This window comes from Chiloscyllium punctatum, chromosome 8, assembly GCF_047496795.1.
Source record: "Chiloscyllium punctatum isolate Juve2018m chromosome 8, sChiPun1.3, whole genome shotgun sequence".
Lineage (NCBI taxonomy): Eukaryota > Metazoa > Chordata > Chondrichthyes > Orectolobiformes > Hemiscylliidae > Chiloscyllium > Chiloscyllium punctatum.
The window spans coordinates 119,061,430-119,085,248 of record NC_092746.1 but is presented as its reverse complement, the minus strand read 5'-3'; the positions used below and the strand labels follow the sequence as shown (position 1 = coordinate 119,085,248).

The window sequence follows — 23,819 nt, the reverse complement described above, 5'->3', positions numbered from 1 at the left end:
GGACGGTCAGTTCCATAGTCATCCAATAGTTAAATAAAGCTTTAGGGATGAATACCTAGGTCATTACTGAATAAACAGTGTGTTTTGTAAAAGTTTCCTTCAACACAAATTGCTTAATTTTTTTTTAATGGTTCCAGAGAATATTCAGGTTAAAGTATAGTTCTGTATGGCAAATTGTAAATGTCAAGAGCTTACATGATTTTTGGGAATATGAGAGACTGCATGCGGTCTGCCTTGCAGTGTGATATCAGTGGCACTGGGGGGGGGGGTCTGAGTCCATCACATATGGTGTGATATCTGGACACCTTCGTTGTTAAATTGGCTCAGACCTGCACTCAGTAGTGGATTACATAACCTCGTGACAAATGAACTCCATGTAAAGTTCTGTTCTGTTCATCAATCTATTTTAAAATTTGACATTATCCAGACCAGAGCGTGTACTGTCTCCTAATGTAAAAATCATGCAATTCTTAGTTAGTCATTTCTAAGTAAGTAGCTTTGTTATACTGCAACCAGTGTAAAATTCAAGGTGTCACAAAACTACCTCTGCTTCAGAATCCAATTATTGACCTGAATTTGTGGATTGCCTTCCCTTCTTATGTGCTCCAAAGATACTTTCTAGTGCAAAGTGCAGTGTAATGAATGTACATTCTGCTGCTACAGTACTGCGGGAGCACTTTATTGTCAGAGGTTCAGTTTTTGGGTGAGATGATAAGTTGCCTGTCTGTTCAGGTAGCTATATTTTTTAAACAAAACTCCCACAGGACTTGTTCAAAACTGGTGGCTTATTTTTCCTATCTCTTCTGCAATTTGTTCTTCAACTAACATGAGAACTAAAACAAATCATCTTGTCAAACACTTTGTTTCTTGGACCTTGTTTACAAACTGGCAAGGTGCTTACCCACATAACAGTTACCATACTTTTGGCTGTGAGAATGTGAAGCAAATATCCAATTCTCTTTGTCCGGGGAACATCATCTTCAGTTTTAATTTTCTGTTTCTGTCTCGTATCTTGGGAGCAGATGCTACCCAAAAACCATTAATAAAACAAGGCTGCATGCCTGTTCATGACTGCCAGTTCTCCGTTCTAATAAAACAGTCCAGAATTTCTCCGTTTGGCTTCTGGAGTAGAAGAATGGAATGAAAACTTTGTAAAGCTGCTTTTAAAGAAAACTCAACTCTAGGTCTCCTCATTCGTGACATCTGTATAAGCTGCTTTTGAATTTTTTTGTATTTCCTCCCTCCTGGTATTATTTAAGCATTTTACATGAGGCTGCTCTGAAATGTTTGAATGTGGGGATGACAATCTTCCTCCAAAATCTCAGTCACTGTTAAATGCAGAGTTGCTACTGATTTGAAATATCTTTCACTGCACAAAGCTGAACTCTCTCTTTTAATTGCAACAGGAGAAAAGCTAGTAAAATTTCAAGGTTACAGCAAACGTTTCGCTAGATGTTCTGTTGCCTCTTTAGTGCCATGGACACAACTACTGTACTAAGTGTAATAGACTAAGGACACACCTGACAGCCCAAAACTCCATGAGGCATTGTGGACCAACAATAGCATGAGACTAGTATGCTGCCAGGATCTGTCATTTCATCGTCTGAGATATCTCTAACTCCTCCATAACCATTAAATCAGGAGATAAGTCTGGTGAAATGTGAAAGTTTTGTGAATAAATGTTGTAGCTGCAGGCTTTCTATAGACCATTGACTCTCAAAACCAAAACTAACAAATCAAAATCTTTATGATGGGGGAGTTTGATGATGTACTCAAATCTATCAGAACTCTATCACAGACTTATCCTAAGTCCTTCTTGCCCACTCCTTCGCCCTCCACAACCGCCCATCTCTAATCTCATGCACCCTCACCAAAGGTAATCAGTCTAAGATTTTTGAGATGAATGCCTGGTCATCTGTTTTTGGTTGAGGGGCACATTCTACAGACCTGTTTGAATAATGCCATGGGGTTTGCCTTTTATATATGAATTGTAAAGTAAGTCTTCTGCTTTCAAGATTTTGTTCAATTTTTAAAAAAAATGTCTGGAATTAATTTAACTATTCTCTGTTGCACCAGTTCCCTTTCTCTTCCTATCTGCTACATCCAAAATATCATTCTGAGAGAGCTGGAGCACCCATGACATTGCTTTACTTGACACATTTTGTAGAAAACTGGGTCATTTTGTAGATGAGTGGAAATGCGCAGCAGCTCGTCTTCTGGGTGGGAAGTCTTAGACCACTTATTTGAATTTTTAATGTTTAATTGGTAGAATGTATCAGCACCACTAATTGTACCAGTGATCTCCGGTGTGAGATTATCAGTTTAGCAATTTTGGTAATACATGCATCATCTGAAAACTCCAATTCCTTCTCTATATTGTAGTATACATTACATTGCTTGAATGACACAAATTTAATATTAGCTGAAAATGTGTTGCTGGAAAAGCGCAGCAGGTCAGGCAGCATCCAAGGAGCAGGAGAATCGACGTTTCGGGCATGAGCCCTTCTTCAGGAAGCTCTCCTGCTTCTTGGATGCTGCCTGACCTGCTGTGCTTTTCCAGCAACACATTTTCAGCTCTGATCTCCAGCATCTGCAGTCCTCATTTTCTCCTACAAATCTAATATTAAGCAAGATCAGTCCTGCAGAATTTTAAAACCTCACATGATCCGACAATTTGAACTTGTTTTAGTTAAAGGGGGTTCTGAGTGAAAAATTAAGCATAGGTTTAAAGCTGCAAATGATCATGTTTTATTCAGGGCTTAATTGATCATGCTGATCTGCTGTTTTTAGCATACTGGTTCTGTGTAACGCACTTCTGAGGTGATTATTAAGCATATATATTGGTGATGTACTGTAGGATAGCTGTATATAGACTAACAGGTTTTAATTTTATTTCGTAATAACATTTTAATCATTCACGTATTGAGTTTTCTTCTCCAGACAAGAGTGGAGGTAGGATTGTTGAATGTTTTTGAGGGCCGAGTTAGACTCTTGACCGACAAGAGCCCGAGGTAATTGGGATTGGCTGGGAATGTGGATTTTGGATTAGTGGTGCTAGAAGAGCACAGCAGTTAAGGCAGCATCCAAGGAGCAGCGAAATCGATGTTTCAGGCAAAAGCCCTTCATCAGGAATAAAGGCAGAGAGCCTGAAGCGTGGAGAGATAAACTAGAGGAGGGTGGGGGTGGGGAGAAAGTAGCATAGAGTACAATGGGTGAGTGGGGGAGGGGATGAAGGTGATAGGTCAAGGAGGAGAGGGTGGAGTGGATAGGTGGAAAAGGAGATAGGCAGGTAGGACAAGTCATGGGGACAGTGCTGTGCTGGAGGTTTGGAACTAGGGTGAGGTGGGGGAAGGGGAAATGAGGAAACTGTTGAAGTTCACATTGATGCCCTGGGGTTGAAGTGTTCCGAGGCGGAAGATGAGGCGTTCTTCCTCCAGGCGTCTGGTGGTGAGGGAGCGGCGGTGAAGGAGGCCCAGGACCTCCATGTCCTCGGCAGAGTGGGAGGGGGAGTTGAAATGTTGGGCCACAGGGTGGTGTGGGTGATTGGTGCGGGTGTCCCGGCGATGTTCCCTAAAGCGCTCTGCTGGGAGGTGTCCAGTCTCTCCAATGTAGAGGAGACCGCATCGGGAGCAACGGATACAATAAATGATATTAGTGGATGTGCAGGTAAAACTTTGGATGTGGAAGGCTCCTTTAGGGCCTTGGATAGAGGTGAGGGAGGAGGTGTGGGTGCAGGTTTTACAGTTCCTGCGGTGGCAGGGGAAAATGCCAGGATGGGAGGGTGGGTTGGAGGGGGGGGCGTGGACCTGACCAGGTAGTCATGGAGGGAACGGTCTTTGCGGAAGGCAGAAAGGGGTGGAGAGGGAAATATATCCCTGGTGGTGGGGTGTTTTTGGAGGTGGCGGAAATGTCGGTGGATGATTTGGTTTATGCAAAGGTTGGTAGGGTGGAAGGTGAGCACCAGGGGCGTTCTGTCCTTGTTACGGTTGGAGGGGTGGGGTCTGAGGGCGGAGGTGTGGGATGTGGACGAGATGCGTTGGAGGGCATCTTTAACCACGTGCAAAGGGAAATTGCGGTCTTTAAAGAAGGAGGCCATCTGGTGTGTTCTGTGGTGGAACTGGTCTTCCTGGGAGCAGATACGACAGAGGAATTGGGAATACGGGATGGCATTTTTGCAAGAGGTAGGGTGGGAAGAGGTGTAATCCAGGTAGCTGTGGGAGTCGGTGGGTTTGTAAAAAATGGCAGTGTCAAGTCGGTCGTCATTAATGGAGATGGAGAGGTCCAGGAAGGGAAGGGAGGTGTCCGAGATGGTCCAGGTAAATTTAAGGTCAGGGTGGAATGTGTTGGTGAAGTTGATGAATTGCTCAACCTCCTCGCAGGAGCACGAGGTGGCGCCAATGCAGTCATCAATGTAGCGGAGGAAGAGGTGGGGAGTGGTGCCAATGTAATTACGGAAGATCAACTGTTCTACATAGCCAACAAAGAGACAGGCATAGCTGGGGCCCATACGTGTGCCCATGGCTACGCCTTTGGTCTGGAGGAAGTGGGAGGATTCAAAGGAGAAATTGTTAAGGGTGAGGACCAGTTCGGCCAAACGAATGAGAGTGTCGGTGGAAGGGTACTGTTGGGGATGTCTGGAGATCAAATAACGGAGGGTTTGGAGGCCCTGGTCATGGCGGATGGAGCTGTCGAGGGATTGGATATCCATGGTGAAGATGAGGCATTGGGGCTGGGGAAACGGAAGTCTTGGTGGAGGTGGAGTGCGTGGGTAGTGTCTCGAACGTATGTGGGGAGTTCCTGGACTGTTGGGGGGGGGGGGGGGCGGATAGGACAGTGTCAAGGTAGGTAGAAATGAGTTCATTGTCTCAGCATGCTCCTGCCCCAGTGGGTCGGCCAGAGTGGTCAGGCTTGTGGATCTTGGGAAGGAGGTAGAACCGGGCAGTGCGGGGTTCCTGGACTATGAGGTTGGAAGCTGTGGGTGGGAGATCTCCTGAGGTGATGAGGTTCTGTATGGTCTGCGAGATGATGGTTTGGAGATGGGGGTGGGGTCATGGTCGAGAGGGCATTAGGAAGAGGTGTCCTCGAGTTGGCGTTTGGCTTCAGCGGTGTAGAGGTCAGTATGCCAGACTACCACTGTGCCCCCTTTATCCGCTGGCTTGATGGTGAGGTTGGGATTGGAGCAGAGGGATTGGAGGGCTGCGTGCTGTGAGGGTGACAGGTTGAGGTGGTTAATGTCCCGGCGGCAGTTGGAAATAAAGTGGGCGAGGGTAGGTAATAGGCCAGCGTGGGGTGTCCAGGTGGATGCAGTGTGTTGGGGGTGGGCGAAGGGGTCCTCGGAAGGTGGGCGGGAATCCTGATTGTGAAAGTAAGCTCAGAGGCGGAGGTGACGGAAGAATTGTTCGAAGTCACGGCGTGTATTAAATTCAATGATGCGTGGACGGAGGGGGATGAAGGTGAGTCCTTTGCTGAGGACTGATCGTTCGTCCTCAGGTGAGGGGTAGGTCTAGAGGGATGGTGAAAACTCGGCAGGGCTCCGAGCTGGGATCTGGTGTGGGTGTGGAGCTGGGAGTGGGGGCGGAATGTGGAGCTGACACTACAATCAGATCAGATTGATTGTATCGAATGGCGGAGCAGGCTTGAGAGACCAAATACCGTTGAGTTACCAAATAGCTTGCTTCACCAAAACTCATGCCTCCGTATCACTGAGATTTGCCTGTTGACATATGGTGCTTCCAGTAGCAAAGTTGTTATTTGAGTGACCCAGCTAGGAAACTATTTGATCACATCTGAGTCCAATAATGTCGTCTTGGAATTTCCACACCAGCATGTCGATTTTCCAATAGCTTGGGTAATCATGGGTGGGATTTCTGCCCGGCCCACTCTTCCTGTCCTTCCTCCTCTCCCTCAGTCCAAGATGCTGATTAAAATAATTTATTTTCCTCACTGTTCAATGCTCCCAGATTATTAGGATGTGTCTTTCTAAACTGGTGGGTTTTGTTGCCAGAAAGTTTTGAATGAAAACTGATTGCCTTCACATGGTGTAATTTAAAAGGAAGAAAAAATGTCATTACAACTGTCTTATCCTGAAGGTTGTCCCTTCCTAAGACCAATTGAGCATGGATTACCTCTCGATTAAAACTTGTACTCGAAATGAATGTTGTTAAAGTTTTGTTTGGCGTTTTAGAACCTGTTGAGTGGGCCAACTGCACATACCAACGAGATAAAACAGACCTACTGTTTGATATATGCAACCTTACTCAAAATTAGTGTAAGTGATAAATCCAATAGGTCTGAAACTTGTTAGGTGTTAAAACTATACTGCCGTTGAGTCAAAGTTCAGTAATAATCAGCATAAGTTACCCACACAAAGACAGCAATTTTGTTCTATTTTGTTTCAGGGCATATTGACATCCAAAAGGCTTGTTAAAATTCCCTGGGCCCTGCCTCTAGATCGTGAAGGATTAAGGACATTTCAGAGGTCATGCTGATCACTGCAGATCTGCTGAATCTGAATGGCTGAAGTATGCCGTACAAACCGCAATCTGGAAAGTAGCTTTCAGGTTAGGATTTTCAAGTCTTTTTGCTCAGGGGCCTATCAATTGTAAGATACTAATTTTTAAAGGCTGCAAACTGTGACTGTATTTTCTAACTGTTGAATGCAGTACTCAGCTGTTAGTGGCTGGTGATAGCACTTGAATATCTTGTCACCTTGCGGGCAAACACACCATCTGTCTGTGCTGTCGTGTTGATTTGAAATTGGGAATCACAGCATTCTTAGGTTTCTCCTAAAGTGAACTGATAGGTTCTGGACGTTTCTTTTACATCATAAAGCACCACGAATGGATGGTCACGGTGTGAAGTTTATTTATACATTTGATTTATATCTTTAAATCACACATCCCTAGACTATTTCAGGTTTTCTCAATTTGACAATGTTCATTCTGCAGTTAAATGCTATATTGAAGGTCGTTCTAAATATAATTCAAGCTTTTTTTAAAAATCCTGATTCATTGACAGTTGAATTTATAGCCAGTGTTCAAGAAGATTAATATTGTGAGTTAAATCCTATTCTTGAGGAAAAAAACACTTAATTGGAGACGGGTCAATTTCAGTGGCTTGAAGTAGATGCGACCTCCGGTAGATTGTTAAGTACAACCGCAGTAGACAATAGACTACCTTTAAAGAGGAGATGCTTTCTGTACAGTTGAAATGCATTCTTACAAAGGGAAAAGGTGGGGCCACCCAATCCAGTGCTCCCTGGATGACAAAAGAAATAGTGGGGATGAGTATGACAAATGACAGGTTTGTAAAACATAAAAACTGGGCTGAATGTACAAAGTTCAGAAGGGAAGTCAGAATGGAAATTGGAATGGCAAACAATATGCAAAGACATAAAACAAAAAATCTAGAAGTCATCCAAAAAAAAACCAAAGAGTTGTGGATACTGGAAATCAGAAACAAAAACAAATTGCTGGAAAAACTCCGATCTGGCAGTGTTTGTCACCGGACCCAAAATGTTAACTCTGGTTCCTTTCCATGGATGCTGCCAGACCTACTGTGTTTTTGAAGAAATGTCTGTTTTTGTTTCAGAAGTCTTCTGTTCCCATATAAAAAGTGTAAGAGTCATTTGAGGGTGGCAGGTTTGGATGATAAGGGGATCTGTACAAGCACAGAAGGGAAAAGGTATGGCTTTGGAGCTAAATGAGTACTTTGAAACTGTCCTTACCATGATAACGATGCTGCCATGAGGAGGTAGTTGAAATATAGGATCGGCTAAAAATTGATTAAGGTAGCTACCAGGTCAGATGATGCAACTAAAAATGCTGGTGGAGGAAATTACAGGGTACTGGCCATACTCTTCCAGTATTGGATATGGAAGTGGTGGTGGAAAATTGTGGCTGTTGCGCCCTTTTTGAACAAGGGGGGGTAAGGTTTAAAGCAACAGATATTGGCGAGTCATTTTAACCTTAGTAGTGGAATACTTTTAGTGATAATATCTAGGTCAAAATTAAGTCACTTGGACAAGTATGGATTAATTGGGAAAGCCAGCGTATATTTGTTAAAAGCAAATTGTATTTAACAAAATTGACTGAGAATTTCAGTGAAGCTCGAGAGTTGATGAGGGTAATATGGTTGATTATGGTGTATCCAAATCTTAATAATGTGCCACGTAATAGACTTGCTAACAAAACCAAAACCAGTAGAATAAAAGAAATAGTGGGTAAGAAGCTGGCTGAGTCACAGGAAACTGTAGTGATGAACATTATTAATTTGAACTGGAGCATGGTGTGTAGTGGGGTCAGGAGGTTAGTATCAGACCCACTAATTTTATCTTTATATTAATGAGCCAGACTTGACTGTGCAGGGTAAAATGCCGTTTTTACAATTGGCACAGAACTTGAAAGAACAAAGAATTGTGAGGATTAAGTGATTTGAAAAATGACAAGATTTGATAAAGTGATTAGTGAAAGATATTTCCATTTGTTGGGTGTCGGTGACAAAGGATTATTAATTTTAGATCCTTCTTGAGAATGAGGACAGAGGTTGAGAAAAGTTTCTTTTTTCTCAGCAGAAATGTTCAGCACCCAGGTAGGGTCGCAAGCTAAAAGCTTTGAGTTGTGATTTCCAAGATAATAATGGACATAGCTTTTGTAGATTGATCAAGCGCCATCTTCCTGCTTGAATGGCCTCCCCCCTCCTAATTTCAGTATTTCTGTGCTTCTAACAAGCCTTTGCGCTCTCAATTTTCATTGAGGAGCTTTGACAATTTTTGCACCTCAAAATGGGATCACTGTGGGTAGTGGTTGGGTAGTACTGTATCAGGATGCCTTTCTACAGGAAGTGGTTGAGGCACAGACCAATGAATCAATCAGTGTAAAATTGGATTAATGTTGAGTAGAGAAAAATAATAGGAAGAATTTCTATTAGCAAAGAGTCTCTTCCTTTGAATGTAAGCTTTCTTCGACAGCAGCAGAATTTCTGTCCATTTTGTATTTTTTGAAGTATGCAATCATCAGTTTAATGTCCTGCTTTGAGTCAATTTCTGTGATAATGCAACTCTCCCTCTGCTTTAATGAAGTACTTAAAAAAAAAAACTGTCCAGGTTATGTGCTCAATGTGTACTGTTTACAAGGTGCAGTGCAGAAATTCAGTGAGCCTCTTGAGACAGCACCTTCCAGACCCATGGCCACGTCCATCTAAGGGAATACCACCACCTGCAAATTCCCCTGCAGGCTACTCGCCATCCTGACTCGGAAATATATTACCACTCCTTCAATGTCACTGGGTCAAGATCCTGAAAGTCCCTCCCCAGTAGCATTGTGGGTCTACCTACACCACTTGGATTGCAGCGGTTCAAGAAGACAGCTCACCATTGCCTTCTCAAGGGCAACAAAGGATGGGCAGTAAAAGTTGACTGAGCCAGTGTCTCATGAGTGAATTTAAAAAATAATGTTGAAACCAAGTTAGTTTTTTTTTACAAAGTTTGTAAGGATGAATGTTTATTTTGCATTGACAGTGAGAAGTGAGGATAAACTCATTTGGCTTTGGGGTGCCTAAGGAGGCCTTAGGAGTACGTCTTAGTTCACCTGTGGTTGCTGTCAAAGGTTGCTGAAGCCAAGACTCTCGAGTTCTGCATGATTTGGAGTTCTACATATATTGCAACCTCATTGCTTTGATTTGAAGATTTGTCACTCAATTTCTTAACTTTATTTAAATTGCTTCTCCAGATCTCAAACTGTGAAATCTCTTAGCTCATTTTATAAGGCTTCCTTCTCTTTGACTCCAACTTGACTGTTGAAAAAATGACTCTTGATTCTTGTGATCTTCTCTGTTAAGGTTACATTTTCATTTTAACTATAACAATTTTAAAGTTGCAACTTAAATCTGGAGCTGGGCTTCTCCTAACTTTGGAGAGAACTCAAACCTGTCAATGACCTATTTCGGCGTATAATTTCATCTTGTTAAACTTTTGAGAGAGTGCTCAGGGAATACACTGTTATTTCAACCCAGTTAAACTACATTCAAGTGTTTAAACAGTGTGGTCAGTGCTTTGCAAACTTTTAACTATTGGCTCTGGACAAGTACTGTGTGAGCATCCAACTGGGACAGATCTAAATTCACAAAACTGTCTTCCAGATGGTATAAACTAGGTACATGATCTGCTCTGTTACTCAGCCTTACTGCTAGCATTCTCAGTAAAATTTTCAATGCGTGCTTTGATTACCAGAGAAGTTTGTTAATTTTTGCTTGCTTCCCTTATCAGAAAAGGCCACTTGATAGCATCTGTTAATAGAGTCCTACAGCACGGAAAGAGACCCTTTGGTCCAACTCATCCATGCTGACCAGGTTTCCGAACTGAACTAATTCCCTTTGCCTACGTTTGGCCCATGTCCCTGTAAACCTATAATGATACCCGTGAGGCCTTTGTCTTTGGAATTTTTTTGTTTAAGATGGATAGAGATGATATCTATTTTCACTCTGTGGAAATAGAGTTCTAGCATCCTTTGTTCCTTACGTTTGTGGATTTTTAACAAGTTCTGTCTCTGTCACCTTTTTGACCTTTTAGGATAGGAAGTACATTGATTGTCTGTTGTTTTGAAACCGTTATGAAATTTCATTCCACATTTTATTTTCTCTCTTGGCCTTGTTTACATCTTGGATTTTACCTTTTTCGACTCAGACAGCCCGGAAACAGGCCCTTTTTCGCTCAACTCGTCTATGCCAGTCAGGTTTCCTAAATTGAACTAGTCCCATTTGCTTCCATACCTTTCCTATTCATGTACCTGTCCAAATGTTTTTTTTAAATATTGTAATTGTACCCTCCTCGACCACTTCCTCTGGCAGCTTGTCTATATACACGCACCTTTGTGTGAAAATGCTGCCCCTCAGGTCCCTTTTTAAATCTTTGCCCACTCACTTTAAATCTTTGCCCCCCCTAGTTTTGGCTTCCCCTACCTTGGCAAAAACCCTTGGCTTTTCACCTTATCCGTGCCACTCGTGACATTATTAATCTCTTTATAATCCTCCTACACTCCAGGGTAAAAACGTCCCAGCCTATGCAATCTCTCCTGATGACTCCAACCTTCCAGTCTCTACCATCCTTGTAAATCTTTTTTTGCACCCTTTCCAGCTGCCTTCCTAAAGCCGGGCAACTGATATTGTATGCAGTCCACCAAATGTGACCATAGCAATGCCTTCTACAGTTGTGACATGATGTCTCAACTCTTGTACTCATTGCTCTGACTGTGAAGGCAAACGTACCAAATGCCACTTTTGCTACCTTGTCTTCTGTGACACCACTTCTGAGGACCTGTGTATCGACCTACATCCCAGATCTGTCTGTTTGACAACACACCCCATGGCTCTACCATTAATTGTGCAACTTGTTCTCTGGTTTGTCTTACCAAAATGCAGGACCTCACATTTCTCTAAATTAAACTCCATCTGCCATTCCTCTGTCCACTGGCCAAATTGTACTCTCAGATAACCACCTTTGCTGTCCAATTTTGGTAACATCAGCAAGCTTACTAACCATTTATCTCTCCATTCTGCAGGCACCCAGCCTCTATTCCTGATGAAGGGCTTTTGCCCAAAATGTTGATTTTCCTGCTCCTCTGATGTTACCTGACCTGCTGTGCTTTTCCAGCACCACTCTAATCTAGACTCTGGTTTCCAGCATGTGCAGTCCTTGTTTTTACCAAGCTTACTAACCTCTTCTGTTTTTTATTCAAATTGCTTATACAAATGATGAACAGCAGGGGACCCAGCACTAATCCTTGTGGCACACTGCTGGTCACAGACCTCCAGTCTGAACAATAACCTCCAACCACCATCCCCCTCAGTCTCCTACTGTCAAGCCATTGTAGAGGGCTTGATGCAGACTGTCCCACTTGTACAGGTCCTACCTTTCCCAGAAACAGTTCCAGTGATCCAGGAATCTAAAGTCCTTTGTTTTTCTATTCCTAAGATACACAATATTCTGATTCTACTTTTATTGCTTGCACTTGAGCCAGGTTTCTTCAAAGATATATTCATTCTCTTCTCCTGCTATATTTAATTTCACACATTTATCAGAGAAAGTGCACACTGACGTGATATCTGAACTGTCTGTGACCTGCTCTCGCTTAGAATACATTTGAATATTCACTGCTGCAAATAAGCAAACTAATACTGCTCTGGTAAAAACACTGACTGCAGATGCTGGAAGCTAGATTCTAGATTAGTGGTGCTGGAAGAGCACAGCAGCTCAGGCAGCATCCAAGGAGCAGCGAAATTGATGTTTTGGGCAAATGCACTTCATCAGGAATAAAGGCAGTGAGCCTGAAGCGTGGAGAGATAAGCTAGAGGGTGGGAGTGGGGAGAAAGTAGAATAGAGTACAATAGATGAGTGGGGGAGGGGATGAAGGTGATAGGTCAGGGAGGAGAGGGTGGAGTGGATAGGTGGAAAAGGAGATAGGCAGGTAGGACAAGTCCGGACAAGTCATGGGGACAGTGCTGAGCTGGAAGTTTGGAACTAGGGTGAGGTGGGGGGGAAGGGGAAATGAGGAAACTGTTGAAGTCCACATTGATGCCCTGGGGTTGAAGTGTTCCGAGGCAGAAGATAAGGCGTCCTTCCTCCAGGCATCTGGTGGTGAGGGAGCGGCGGTGAAGGAGGCCCAGGACCTCCATGTCCTCGGCAGAGTGAGAGGGGGAGTTGAAATGTTGGGCCACGAGGCAGTGTGGTTGATTGATTCGGGTGTCCCAGAGATGTTCCCTAAAGTGCTCTGCTAGGAGGCGCCCATTCTCCCCAATGTAGAGAAGACTGCATTGAAAGCAACGGATACAATAAATGATATTAGTGGATGTGCAGGTAAAACTTTGGATGTGAAAAGCTCCTTTAGGGCCTTGGATAGAGGTGAGGGAGGAGGTGTGGGTGCAGGTTTTACAGTTCCTGCGGTGGCAGGGGAAAGTGCCAGGATGGGAGGGTGGGTTGTAGGGGGGGCGTGGACCTGACCAGATAGCCACAGAAGGAACGGTCTTTGCGGAAGGCGGAAAGGGGTGGGGAGGGAAATATATCCCTGGTGGTGGGGTGTTTTTGGAGGTGGCGGAAATGTCGGTGGATGATTTGGTTTATGTGATGGTTTATTGGGTGGAAGGTGAGCACCAAGGGCGTTCTGTCCTTGTTACGGTTGGAGGGGTGGGGTCTGAGGGCGGAGGTGCAGGATGTGGACGAGATGCGTTGGAGGGCATCTTTAACCACGTGGGAAGGGAAATTGCGGTCTCTAAAGAAGGAGGCCATCTGGTGTGTTCTGTGGTGGAACTGGTCCTCCTGGGAGCAGATACGGCAGAGGAATTGGGAATACAGGATGGCATTTGGGAAGAGGTGTAATCCAGGTAGCTGTGGGAGTCGGTGGGTTTGTATAAAAATGTCAGTGTCAAGTCGGTCGTCATTAATGGCGATGGAGAGGTCCAGGTAGGGAAGGGAGGTGTCAGAGATGGTCCGGGTAAGTTTAAGGTCAGGGTGGAATGTGTTGGTGAAGTTGATGAATTGCTCAACCTCCTCGTGGGAGCACAAGGTGGCGCCAATGCAGTCATCAATGTAGCAGAGGAAGAGGTGGGGAGTGGTGCTGGTGTAATTACAGAAGATTAACTGTTCTACGTAGCCAACAAAGAGACAGGCATAGCTGGGCCCCATAAGTGTGCCCATGGCTACCCCTTTGGTCTGGAGGAAGTGGGAGGATTCGAAGGAGAAATTGTTAAGGGTGAGGACCAGTTCGGCCAAACGAATGAGAGTGTCGATGGAAGGGTACTGTTGGGGATGTCTGGAGAGGAAAAAACGGAGTGCTTGGAGGCCCTGGTCATGGCGGATGGAGGTGTAGAGGAATTGGATATCCATGGTGAAGATGAGGCGTTGGGGGCCGGGAAAACGGAAGTCTTGGAAGAGGTGGAGGGCGTGGGTGGTGTCTCGAACATATGTGGGGAGTTCCTGGACTAGGGGGGATAGGACAGTGTCAAGGTAGGTAGAGATGAGTTCAGTGGGGCAGGAGCATGCTGAGACAATGGGTCGGCCAGGGTGGTCAGGCTTGTGGATCTTGGGAAGGAGGTAAAACCGGGCAGTGCGGGGTTCCCGGACAATGAGGTTGGAAGCTGTGGGTGGGAGATCTCCTGAGGTGATGAGGTTCTGTATGGTCTGGGAGATGATGGTTTGGTGATGGGGGGTGGGATCATGGTCGAGGGGGCAGTCGCAAGAGGTGTCCTGGAGTTGGTGTTTGGCTTCAGCGGTGTAGAGGTCAGTGCGCCAGACTACCACTGCGCTCTACCTTTAGTCTGGCATACTGATCTCTGCAGCGCTGAAGCCAAACGCCAACTCGAGGACACCTCTTCCGACACCCTCCTCCCTCCCCTCACCTTGTCTCAGTCAAATCCCTCGAACTTAGCACCGCCTTCCTAACCTGCAATCTTCTTCCTGACCTCTCCGCCCCCACCCCGCTCTGGCCTATCACCCTCACCTTGACCTCCCTCCAACTATTGCATTCCCAATGCCCCTCCCCCAAGTCCCTCCTCCCTACCTCTTAATATTAGCCTGCTGGACACACTTTCTTCATTCCTGAAGAAGGGCTGATGCCCGAAACGTCGATTCTCCTGTTTCTTGGATGCTGCCTGACCTGCTGCGCTTTTCCAGCAACACATTTTCAGCTATTAATCCATAAACTCAACTAATGTTCTGGGGACTTGGGTTCAAATCCTGCCATGGCACATAGTAGAATTTGAATTTGATTTTAAAAAATCCTTGAAATTAGGAATCTAATGTTGACCATGAAGCATCGTAGATTGTCAGAAAAACACATTTGGTTCACTAATATCCTTTGGGAAAGGAAAGCTTGTCATCCTCACTCAGTCTGGCCTGTGTATGATTCCAGACCCACCGCAATATGGATTAGTGGTGCTGGAAGAGCACAGCAGTTCAGGCAGCATCCAACAAGCAGCGAAATCGACGTTTCGGGCAAAAGCCCTTCATCAGGAATAAAGGCAGTGAGCCTGAAGCATGGAGAGAGAAGCTAGAGGAGGGTGGGGGTGGGGAGAGAGTAGCATAGAGTACAATGGGTGAGTGGGGGAGGAGATGAAGGTGATAGGTTAAGGAGGAGAGGGTGGAGTGGATAGGTGGAAAAGGAGATAGGCAGGTTCGACAAGTCCGGACAAGTCAAGGAGACAGTGATGAGCTGGAAGTTTGAAACTAGGATGAGGTGGGGGAAGGGGAAATGAGGAAGCTGTTGAAGCCAACATTGATGCCCTGGGGTTGAAGTGTTCCGAGGCGGAAGAGGAGGCGTTCTTCCCAATTTCTCCGCCTCCGCCGTATCTGCTCCCAGGAGGACCAGTTCCACCACAGAACACACCAGATGGCCTCCTTCTTTAAAGACCGTAATTTCCCTTCCCACGTGGTTAAAGATGCCCTCCAACGCATCTCGTCCACATCCCGCACCTCTGCCCTCAAACCCCATCCCTCCAACCGTAACAAGGACAGAACGTCCCTGGTGCTCACCTTCCACCCTACAAACCTTCGCATAAACCAAATCATCCGCCGACATTTCCGCCACCTCCAAAAAAGACCCCACCACCAGGGATATATTTCCCTCCCCACCCTTTCCGCCTTCTGCAAAGACCGTTCCCTCCGTGACTACCTGGTCAGGTCCACACCCCCCTACGACCCAACCTCCCATTCTGGCACCTTCCCCTGCCACCGCAGGAACTGTAAAACCTGTGCCCACACCTCCTCCCTCACCTCTATCCAAGGCCCTAAAGGAGCCTTCCACATCCAAAGTTTTACCTGCACATCCACTAATATAATTTATTGTATCCGTTGCTCCCGATGTGGTCTCCTCTACATTGGGGAGACTGGGCGCCTCTTAGCAGAGCGCTTTAGGGAACATCTCCGAGACACCCGCACCAATCAACCAAACCGCCCCGTGGCTCAACATTTCAACTCCCCCTCCCACTCTGCCGAGGACATGAAGGTCCTGGGCCTCCTTCACCGCCACTCCCTCACCACCAGACGCCTGGAGGAAGAACGCCTCATCTTCCGCCTCAGAACACTTCAACTCCAGGGCATCAATGTGGACTTCAACAGCTTCCTCATTTCCCCTTCCCCCACCTCATCCTAGTTTCAAACTTCCAGCTCAGCACTGTCTCCTTGACTTGTCCGGACTTGTCGAACCTGCCTATCTCCTTTTCCACCTATCCACTCCACCCTCTCCTCCTTGACCTATCACCTTCATCTCCTCCCCCACTCACCCATTGTACTCTATGCTACTCTCTCCCCACCCCCACCCTCCTCTAGCTTATCTCTCCATGCTTCAGGCTCACTGCCTTTATTCCTGATGAAGGGCTTTTGCCCGAAATGTCGATTTCGCTGCTCGTTGGATGCTGCCTGAACTGCTGTGCTCTTCCAGCACCACTAATCCAGTATTTGCTTTCCAGCATCTGCAGTCATTGTTTTTACCACAGCAATATGGTTGACTCGTAAATGCCCTCTAGGCAATTAAAGGTGGGCAATAAATGCTGGCCTGGCCGGAGATGCCCACGGCCCATGAATTAATTTTTTAAAACTCCTGAACAAGAAAATTTAAAGCTTAAATGTAAGTTATATTTTAGACTTTCTTTCATTTCAACACTTGAAGGTTGACCATTGTCAGCCAAGTTCATTTTAAATCTGTATATTTTCTTCAACCCTGTATTTTTCTACCTCTTTCCTTTCAGTCATCAGGAATGTTCACTGAACAAGTAACACGTCACAAAATAAATCACGAGGGCATCATAATTGATTTTTCGTCTGTGCTGTAGTAGCTATATAAAGCAACCTGTTTCGTAGCAGATTATCATCGTTGTGCATGTTTGCTCTCTCGTAAACCTTGTTTGAATTGCATGAATGGGAGTTTCCAGTAAGGACTGGATTGTGTTCCAGTACTGTGTTGTGATGCTTCAAGTTACCATGCAATTGGTAATTAGTTGTACAGATTTTCTTGAGGATGCCCTGTTTTTATCAGGTGTATCACAGAGTTTCTCTTGCATCAGATGCAGTCAAAAATTGCCTGATATTATTGCTGTTGTCTTAACATGAAATCTCACTGAAAGAAACTAGTCTTTTTTTTGGAAATCCCACTGTCTTGTCTCTTTTTCCAATAGCCCTGCATATTTTTTCATCTTGGAAGCAGATTCAATGTAAATTTCAACAGTCCTTGCTACGTGGTATTCATAGCATTTTTAATTCCTCTTAAAAATATTCTCCCTGTCTCTGATATCAGGTGTTGTGGATCTATGCTCTGGTTCCCAACCTTTCTAATGAGAAATACAATAAATACAAAGCTATCAAAATACCTTAACCAGTCCTGGTGGCTGTGCCATTGGCTGCCTAAGCCCTTTGCACTGGAATTTCCTCAAAATACCTTTGCATCTCAATTTTTGTCCTCTTCAGATTTTACTTCTAACCACAGTTCGTTAAAAGTTTTGGTCATTTTGTCTGAATGTCACTTTGTATGCTCAGTCTCGGTTTTTTTGTCTGATGGCAGTATTACAAAATTCTTTGTGAGATTTTATGATGTTATGTAAATACAAGTCCCTTTCATGGTCAAAGTGGATTGTTAAAATCAGCTGCCTTATCCTGGTGAGTCTGTGATGCTGCCACTAGGATAAATGAGTTAAGGTAGTCTAATTGTGGGTGGAGCTTGTGGGTTGTTGCTTTTTCACAATATGAAAAGGCACTTTTATACTTGGTGCTTACAAATGACAATTGAGAAGGAGAGGAGACTTCAGTATTTTGATAACAGATCTTACAATAAGAGCAGGAGAATTGTTTAGGCTGCTTTTGGAATATTGCATTCAGTTCTGGCCTCTCTGTTAAGGAAAAGAATTTGTTAAACTTGAAAGGATGCAGAAAAGATTTAAAATGATGTTGCTAGGGCTGGAAGGTTTGAGCTATAAGGAGAGGCTGAATCGGCAGACTATTTTTCCTAGAGCATCAGAGGCTGAAGGGTGACCTTCTAGAGGTTTACAAAATCATGAGGGGCATGGATAGGGTGAATAGCCAAAGTCATTTTCTCAGTGTAGGGGAGTCCAGAACTAGAGGGTATAAGTTTAGGGTGAGAGGGGAAAGATTTAAAAGGGGCTTAAGGGGCAGCTTTTTCATGTAGAGGGTGGTACTTGGAATGAGCTACCAGAGGAAATGTTACAGTTACAACATTTAAAAAACATCTGGATGGGTACATGAATATGACGGGCTTAGGATACGGGCCAAATGCTGGCAATTTTGGAAAATGTGAAAATAGGTAAGTCCCCTGGGCTGGATGGGATTTATCCAAGGATTCTCTGGGAAGCCAGGGAAAAGATTGCAGAGCCTTTGGCTTTGATCTTTGTCGTCGTTGTCTTCAGGAATAGTGCCAGAAGACTGGAGGATACCAAATGTCTCCTTGTTCAAGAAGAGGAGTAAAGACAACCCTGGTAATTATATACCAGTGAGCATTACTTTGGTTGTGGGTAAAGTGTTTGAAAAGGTTACAAGAGATAGGATTTATAATCATCTAGAAAGGAATAAATTGATTAGGGATAGTCAACACTGTTTTGTGAAGGATAGGTCGTGCCTCACAGACCTTATTGAGTTCTTTTGAGAACATGACCAGACAGGTGGATGAGGGTAAAGCAGTTGATGTGGTGTATATAGATTTCAGTCAGGCGTTTGATCAGGTTCCTCACGGTAGGCTATTGCACAAAATACGGAGGCATGGGATTGAGGGTGATTTGGTGGTTTGCATCAGAAATTGGCTGTCTGAAAGAAGTCAGAGAGTGGTGGTGTATGGGAAATGTTCACCCTGGAGTTGAGTTATGAGTGGTGTACCACAAGCATCTGTTTTGGGGCCACTGCTGTTTGTCACTTTCATAAATGACCTAGATAAGGGCGTAGGAGGATGGGTTAGTAAATTTGTGGGTGACGCCTAAGGTTGGTGGAGTTGTGGATAATGCAGAAAGATATTTTAGGTTACAGAGAGACATAGATAAGCTGTAGAGCTGGGCTGAGAGGTGGCAAATGGAATTTAATGCGGAAAAGTGAGAGTTGATTCACTTTGGAAGGAGCAACATGAATACAGTACTAGACTAATGGTAAGATTCTTGGTAGTGTAGATGAGTAGAGAGATCTTGGTATCCAGATGCACAGAACCCTGAAAGATGCCACCTCGATTGATAGGGTTGTTAAGAAGGCATATGACATATTGGCTTTTATTGGCAAAGGGATTGAGTTTCGGAGCCATGAAATCATGTTACAGCTGTACAAAACTCTGGAGTATTGCCACACTTGGAGAATTACATACAGTTCTGGTCACCGCATTATGGGAAGGATATGGAATCCTTGGAAAGGGTTCAGAGGAGATTTCCTAGGATGTTGCTTGGTATAAAGGGGAAGGTCTTATGAGTAAAGGCTGAGGGACTTGAGACTGCTCTTGTTAGAGAGACTGCTCTTGTTGAGAGGTGACTTAATTGAAATATATTTTCTTTAAAAAGGGTTAGATGGGGTGGACAGTGAGAGCCTTTTTCCTCTTATGGTGATGGCTAGCACAAGGGGACATATCTATCACCCCTCAATTTAAAGCTATAGAGTCATAGTCATAGAGATGTATAGCATGGAAACAGACCCTTCGGTCTAACCTGTCCATGCCGACCAGATATCCCAACCCAATCTAGTCCCACCTGCCAGCACCTGGCCCATATCCCTCCAAACCCTTCCTATTCATATACCCATCCAAATGCCTCTTAAATGTTGCAATTGTACAAGCCTTCACCACATCCTCTGGCAGCTCATTCCATACACGTACCACCTGTGTGAAAAAGTTGCCCCTTAGGTCTCTTTTACATCTTTCCCCTCTCACCCTAAACCTATGCCCTCTAGTCCTGGACTCCCCGACTCCAGGGAAAAGACCTTGTCTATTTATCCTATCCATGCCCCTCATAGGACAGATGTCAGAAGTAGTTTCTTTACTCAGGAATGGCCTGCCTGCAACAGTAGTAGACATGCCAACTTTAAGGGCATTTTAATGATCATTGGATAAGCATATGGATGAAAATTGAATAGTTCAGGTTGGATGGGCTTCAGATTGGTTCACTGGTTGATGCAACATCAAAGGCCGAAGGGCCTATAGTGCGCTCTAATGTTTTATGTTCTATGTTCTATCTCAGGAATCAGTCTAGTGAATATCCTTTGACTGTCTCCAGTACATCCTTTTTTCAAAATACAGGGGTCAAAACTGAATTATTCTAAGTGTGGTATCACTCATACCCTACACAATTGTAACACTATTTCCTTATTTTTAAACTGTAACACCCTAACAGTAAAAGCCAAAATTCAGTTGTCAGCATGCTAATCTTTTTCATGTTTTCTGCAAAAGAAGACCCAAATCACTGCAGTTTTTTGGAATCTGTCTTCATTTTAATAATGGTCTGCTTTTTGATTCTCCTTAACAAAGTATGTGACCTCTCGATTTGCTACATTAAACTCCATATTCCAGGTTTTGGCCCACTCATTCAACTTATCGATATCTCCTAAAAATTCCTTAACTCCTGATTACAATATGCTATCGTAACTGTTTTTGTATCATCAGATTTGGATACATTATACTGTTTCCAATTCCAAATCATTGAACTTGAGTTACTGTGTCATTTGTCTAGATAGTGACTAATTGAAGCCCTCTGATTGATCCTTATGGCATGCCTCCAGTTATGGCTTTCTCGGCTGAAAAAGACCCACTAATCCTGTTCTGTCTTCAGTGTGTTAACCAATCTTCAATCCATGTTAATATATTAGCCATAACACCTAAGATCACCTGTCTTGTGCAGTAGTCTTTTTATGAGGCATCTGATTGAATGCCTTCCTCAAAATTCAAATACACTACATGTACTAGTTTCAATTTATTGAATCACCTTGTTCTATCCTCGAATAAGAATTTCATAGGATCCCTACAGTGTGGAAACAAGCCATGAGGCTTAACAAGTCCACACTGGCCCTTTTGAAGAGAATCCCACCCAGACTCTTCTATTACTCTACATTTACCCCTGATTAATTCACCTAGCCAACACACCCCTGAACACTATATGGGCAATTTAGCTTGGCCAATTCACCTAACCTGCACGTCTTTGGACTGTGGGAGCAAACTGGAGCACCCGGAGGAGACCCACCCAGACACAGTGAGAATGTGCAAACTTCACACAGACAGTCGCCTGAGGCTGGAATCGAGCCTGGGTCCCTGGTGCTGTGAGGCAGCAGCGCTAACCATTGAGCCACCGTGCTGCCCTAACTGTAGCAAATTTGTAAAACATGATTTCAGTTTCACAAAATGATTTTCACTCTTTGATAGTGTTGGCTTTTCCTCAAGCCTAGGAGCCGTTAGCTGAACTGTGATGAACTTTGTCTTAATTTTACTTTTTTATTATTATGTATCACCTCTGTCATTTAATATAGGTGCCGTGGTGTGGCGACGTATAAAACTTTTCACCGTATATTTCATGTAAAAGTACACTTAACAATAAATTTCTATTCTGTTTTATTCTTTCTAAATGCTACTACTTCCTTGATAATGGACTTTTAAAATTTTCCAGTGTTGGACTAATTAACCTGTAGTTTCCATCTCTCCCTTCAGAGAATCTCAGTATTGTTGTAGCGCATTGGTTCATCCTATCTGTTCCAGTTGTATTACCTAATGCCAATCTCCCTTAAACAGGCATGTCTCATTAGTCAACTTCTAACCTGCTGGAACCCCCTCGGAGTCCAGTGAGCTCTGGAATCTTTCAAGCAATGTCTGCACTTCCTGGAAAATCAATTTCTTTCAGCCCTTGGGTGTGGCCATCAAATCGTGGTGACTTGTCTGCCTAGAGTAACTTTCAAGTTTAAAAAATTGCATGCTAAAATTCTGAATTGAAACTTACAATATTGTAAAATTAAGACTCACCATTTGATATCTGTAGTGAGGCCAGTCAATTGACTGACATTTTTGGGTTTATATCCTTTTTCAGAACAGATTGTCTACTTCTTTTGAGCGAAGGAGTGAAATTTTGTTTATTTGGACTTTAGTAAAGCCTTTGACAAGGTTCCACATGTTAGACTAATTAGTAAAGTTGTATCACATGGGATTCAGGGTGCGCTTGTCAATTGGATACAACATTTGCTTATCAGCAGGAGACAGGCAGTGATGGTAGAGGCCTGTTTTTCAGATTGGAGGTCTGTGACCGGCAGTGTTCCACAGGGATCAGTGCTGGGTCCACTTCTTTTGTTTGTTGTTTATATAAATGATTTTAGATGAAAATGTAGAAGGCATGGGTAGTAAATTTGTGGATGACACCAAGGTCGGTGGTAAAGTTGACAGGGACGAAGGTTACAAGAGTAGATTATAAAGAGATCTTGATCAATTGAGTCAGTAAACTGAAGCAAGGCAGATGGAATTTAATTTGGATGAATACGAGGTATTGCATTTTGGTAAAACCATAAAGGGCAGGATTTATCATTTAAAAGGAGGGCCTTGGGTAGTGTTGTAGAACAGAGAGACATGGGGTTCAGGTGCGTAAGTCTTTGAACTGTAAGATATGGTGGTTGAGAAGACGTTTAGCATGCTGTCCTACATTGCTCTCTCCTTTTGAGTAAAGGAGTCAGGATATCATATTGAGGTTGTAAAAGGATGTTGGTGAGGCCTCTTCTTGAATACTGTTATTAAAGGAAGGATATTATTCAACTGGAGTAGCTTCAGAAGAGATTTAGCAGAATGTTGCTGGGAATGGAGGGTTTGGGTTATGGAAAGAGACTGAATAAAGTGAGACTTTTTCACTGCAACAAAGGGAATTCGGGGTGATCAACAAGGACTAGTTAGACCAAAAGGTCTGTTTCCATGTAGTATGACTCAAATAAGGAAAACCTTCATTAGTTCTTACTAGACAAAATTTTTAAACCACGTTTGGGTTTTTCTTGTCTCTTTCCATCGTGGTATCTGCGTGGGATAGTTGAACTTTAGCACCGGCCTCTATTCTCAGGTTCAATGAATTGGCTCCATTTTGTAAAGTAATGTCATTGAGGTTGTGAAATATGTGCAGGAATGGCATTTCAAAGTCTAGTTTTTGGCTTTAAATCTCACAGGAATCAATGACAATTTGAACCTAAGTCATAAATCTTAATGTGTTTTTTTTGATGAAAAGTTTTAATTTGAGCATTGTTCTGTTTCCGCATGATTGTTTTGTTGTTTCAAACTTGTTCACTGGCATTGAAAGTGATCTTTGGACAGCAAAATAAATGAAGTTTTTATATTGCTTTGTTTTATTTTTCCCTACCACCAAATTTGTTATGGTATTTTAGAATGAGAAGTAATATTTTAAAAACATATATCAATACTTTAATTGCAAAGCATTCACTTACCATCGTGATATTGGCTCCAGATAAGACGAGAGCTTCACTTATTGTGATATGGTTTTTTTCTCTAGTCTCAACTGGACCTTTTTAGCCAGTTGGATGAGTCCCTGCTCCATTCCCAGCAACATTCTGTCAGTGGGGAATGACAACACTGAAAGAGGCCTTTTGGCTATTGCGTCTGTGCTGGTCGTCGAGTATCTATCTACTCTCTTAATCCTATTTTCTAGCACTTAGCCCATAGCCCTGTAAGATGTTGCTTTTCAAGTATTCATCCAAATACTACTGTTATGTGATGGTTTCCACCTAGAGTCATAGAGTCCTATGCCCGTCATTTTCTGGTTCAGAACGTTTTCCATAAATCTCCTCCTCTAAACGTCCTGCCCATTTGTTTTAAATCCAAGGGCCCTGG

At 43.7% G+C, this 23,819-nt stretch overlaps 1 protein-coding gene across 4 annotated transcripts in view; it reads left to right on the top strand.

The window, feature by feature from the left end:
* nktr (natural killer cell triggering receptor) overlaps positions 1-23,819 on the top strand; it is a 234,456-nt gene that overhangs the window by 27,130 nt on the left and 183,507 nt on the right. For 2 of the 4 annotated variants that reach the window (XM_072576347.1, XM_072576346.1), the window contains exon 1: positions 7,281-7,302. The exons of 1 other annotated variant lie outside the window; for it this stretch is intronic. In XM_072576347.1, the coding sequence (XP_072432448.1) occupies positions 7,296-7,302 (7 nt within the window). In that variant the 5' untranslated portion in view covers positions 7,281-7,295. Of the gene's footprint in view, positions 1-6,398; positions 6,561-7,280; positions 7,303-23,819 lie in introns of those variants that run through there. One more of the 4 variants, XM_072576348.1, reaches the window with a different exon arrangement.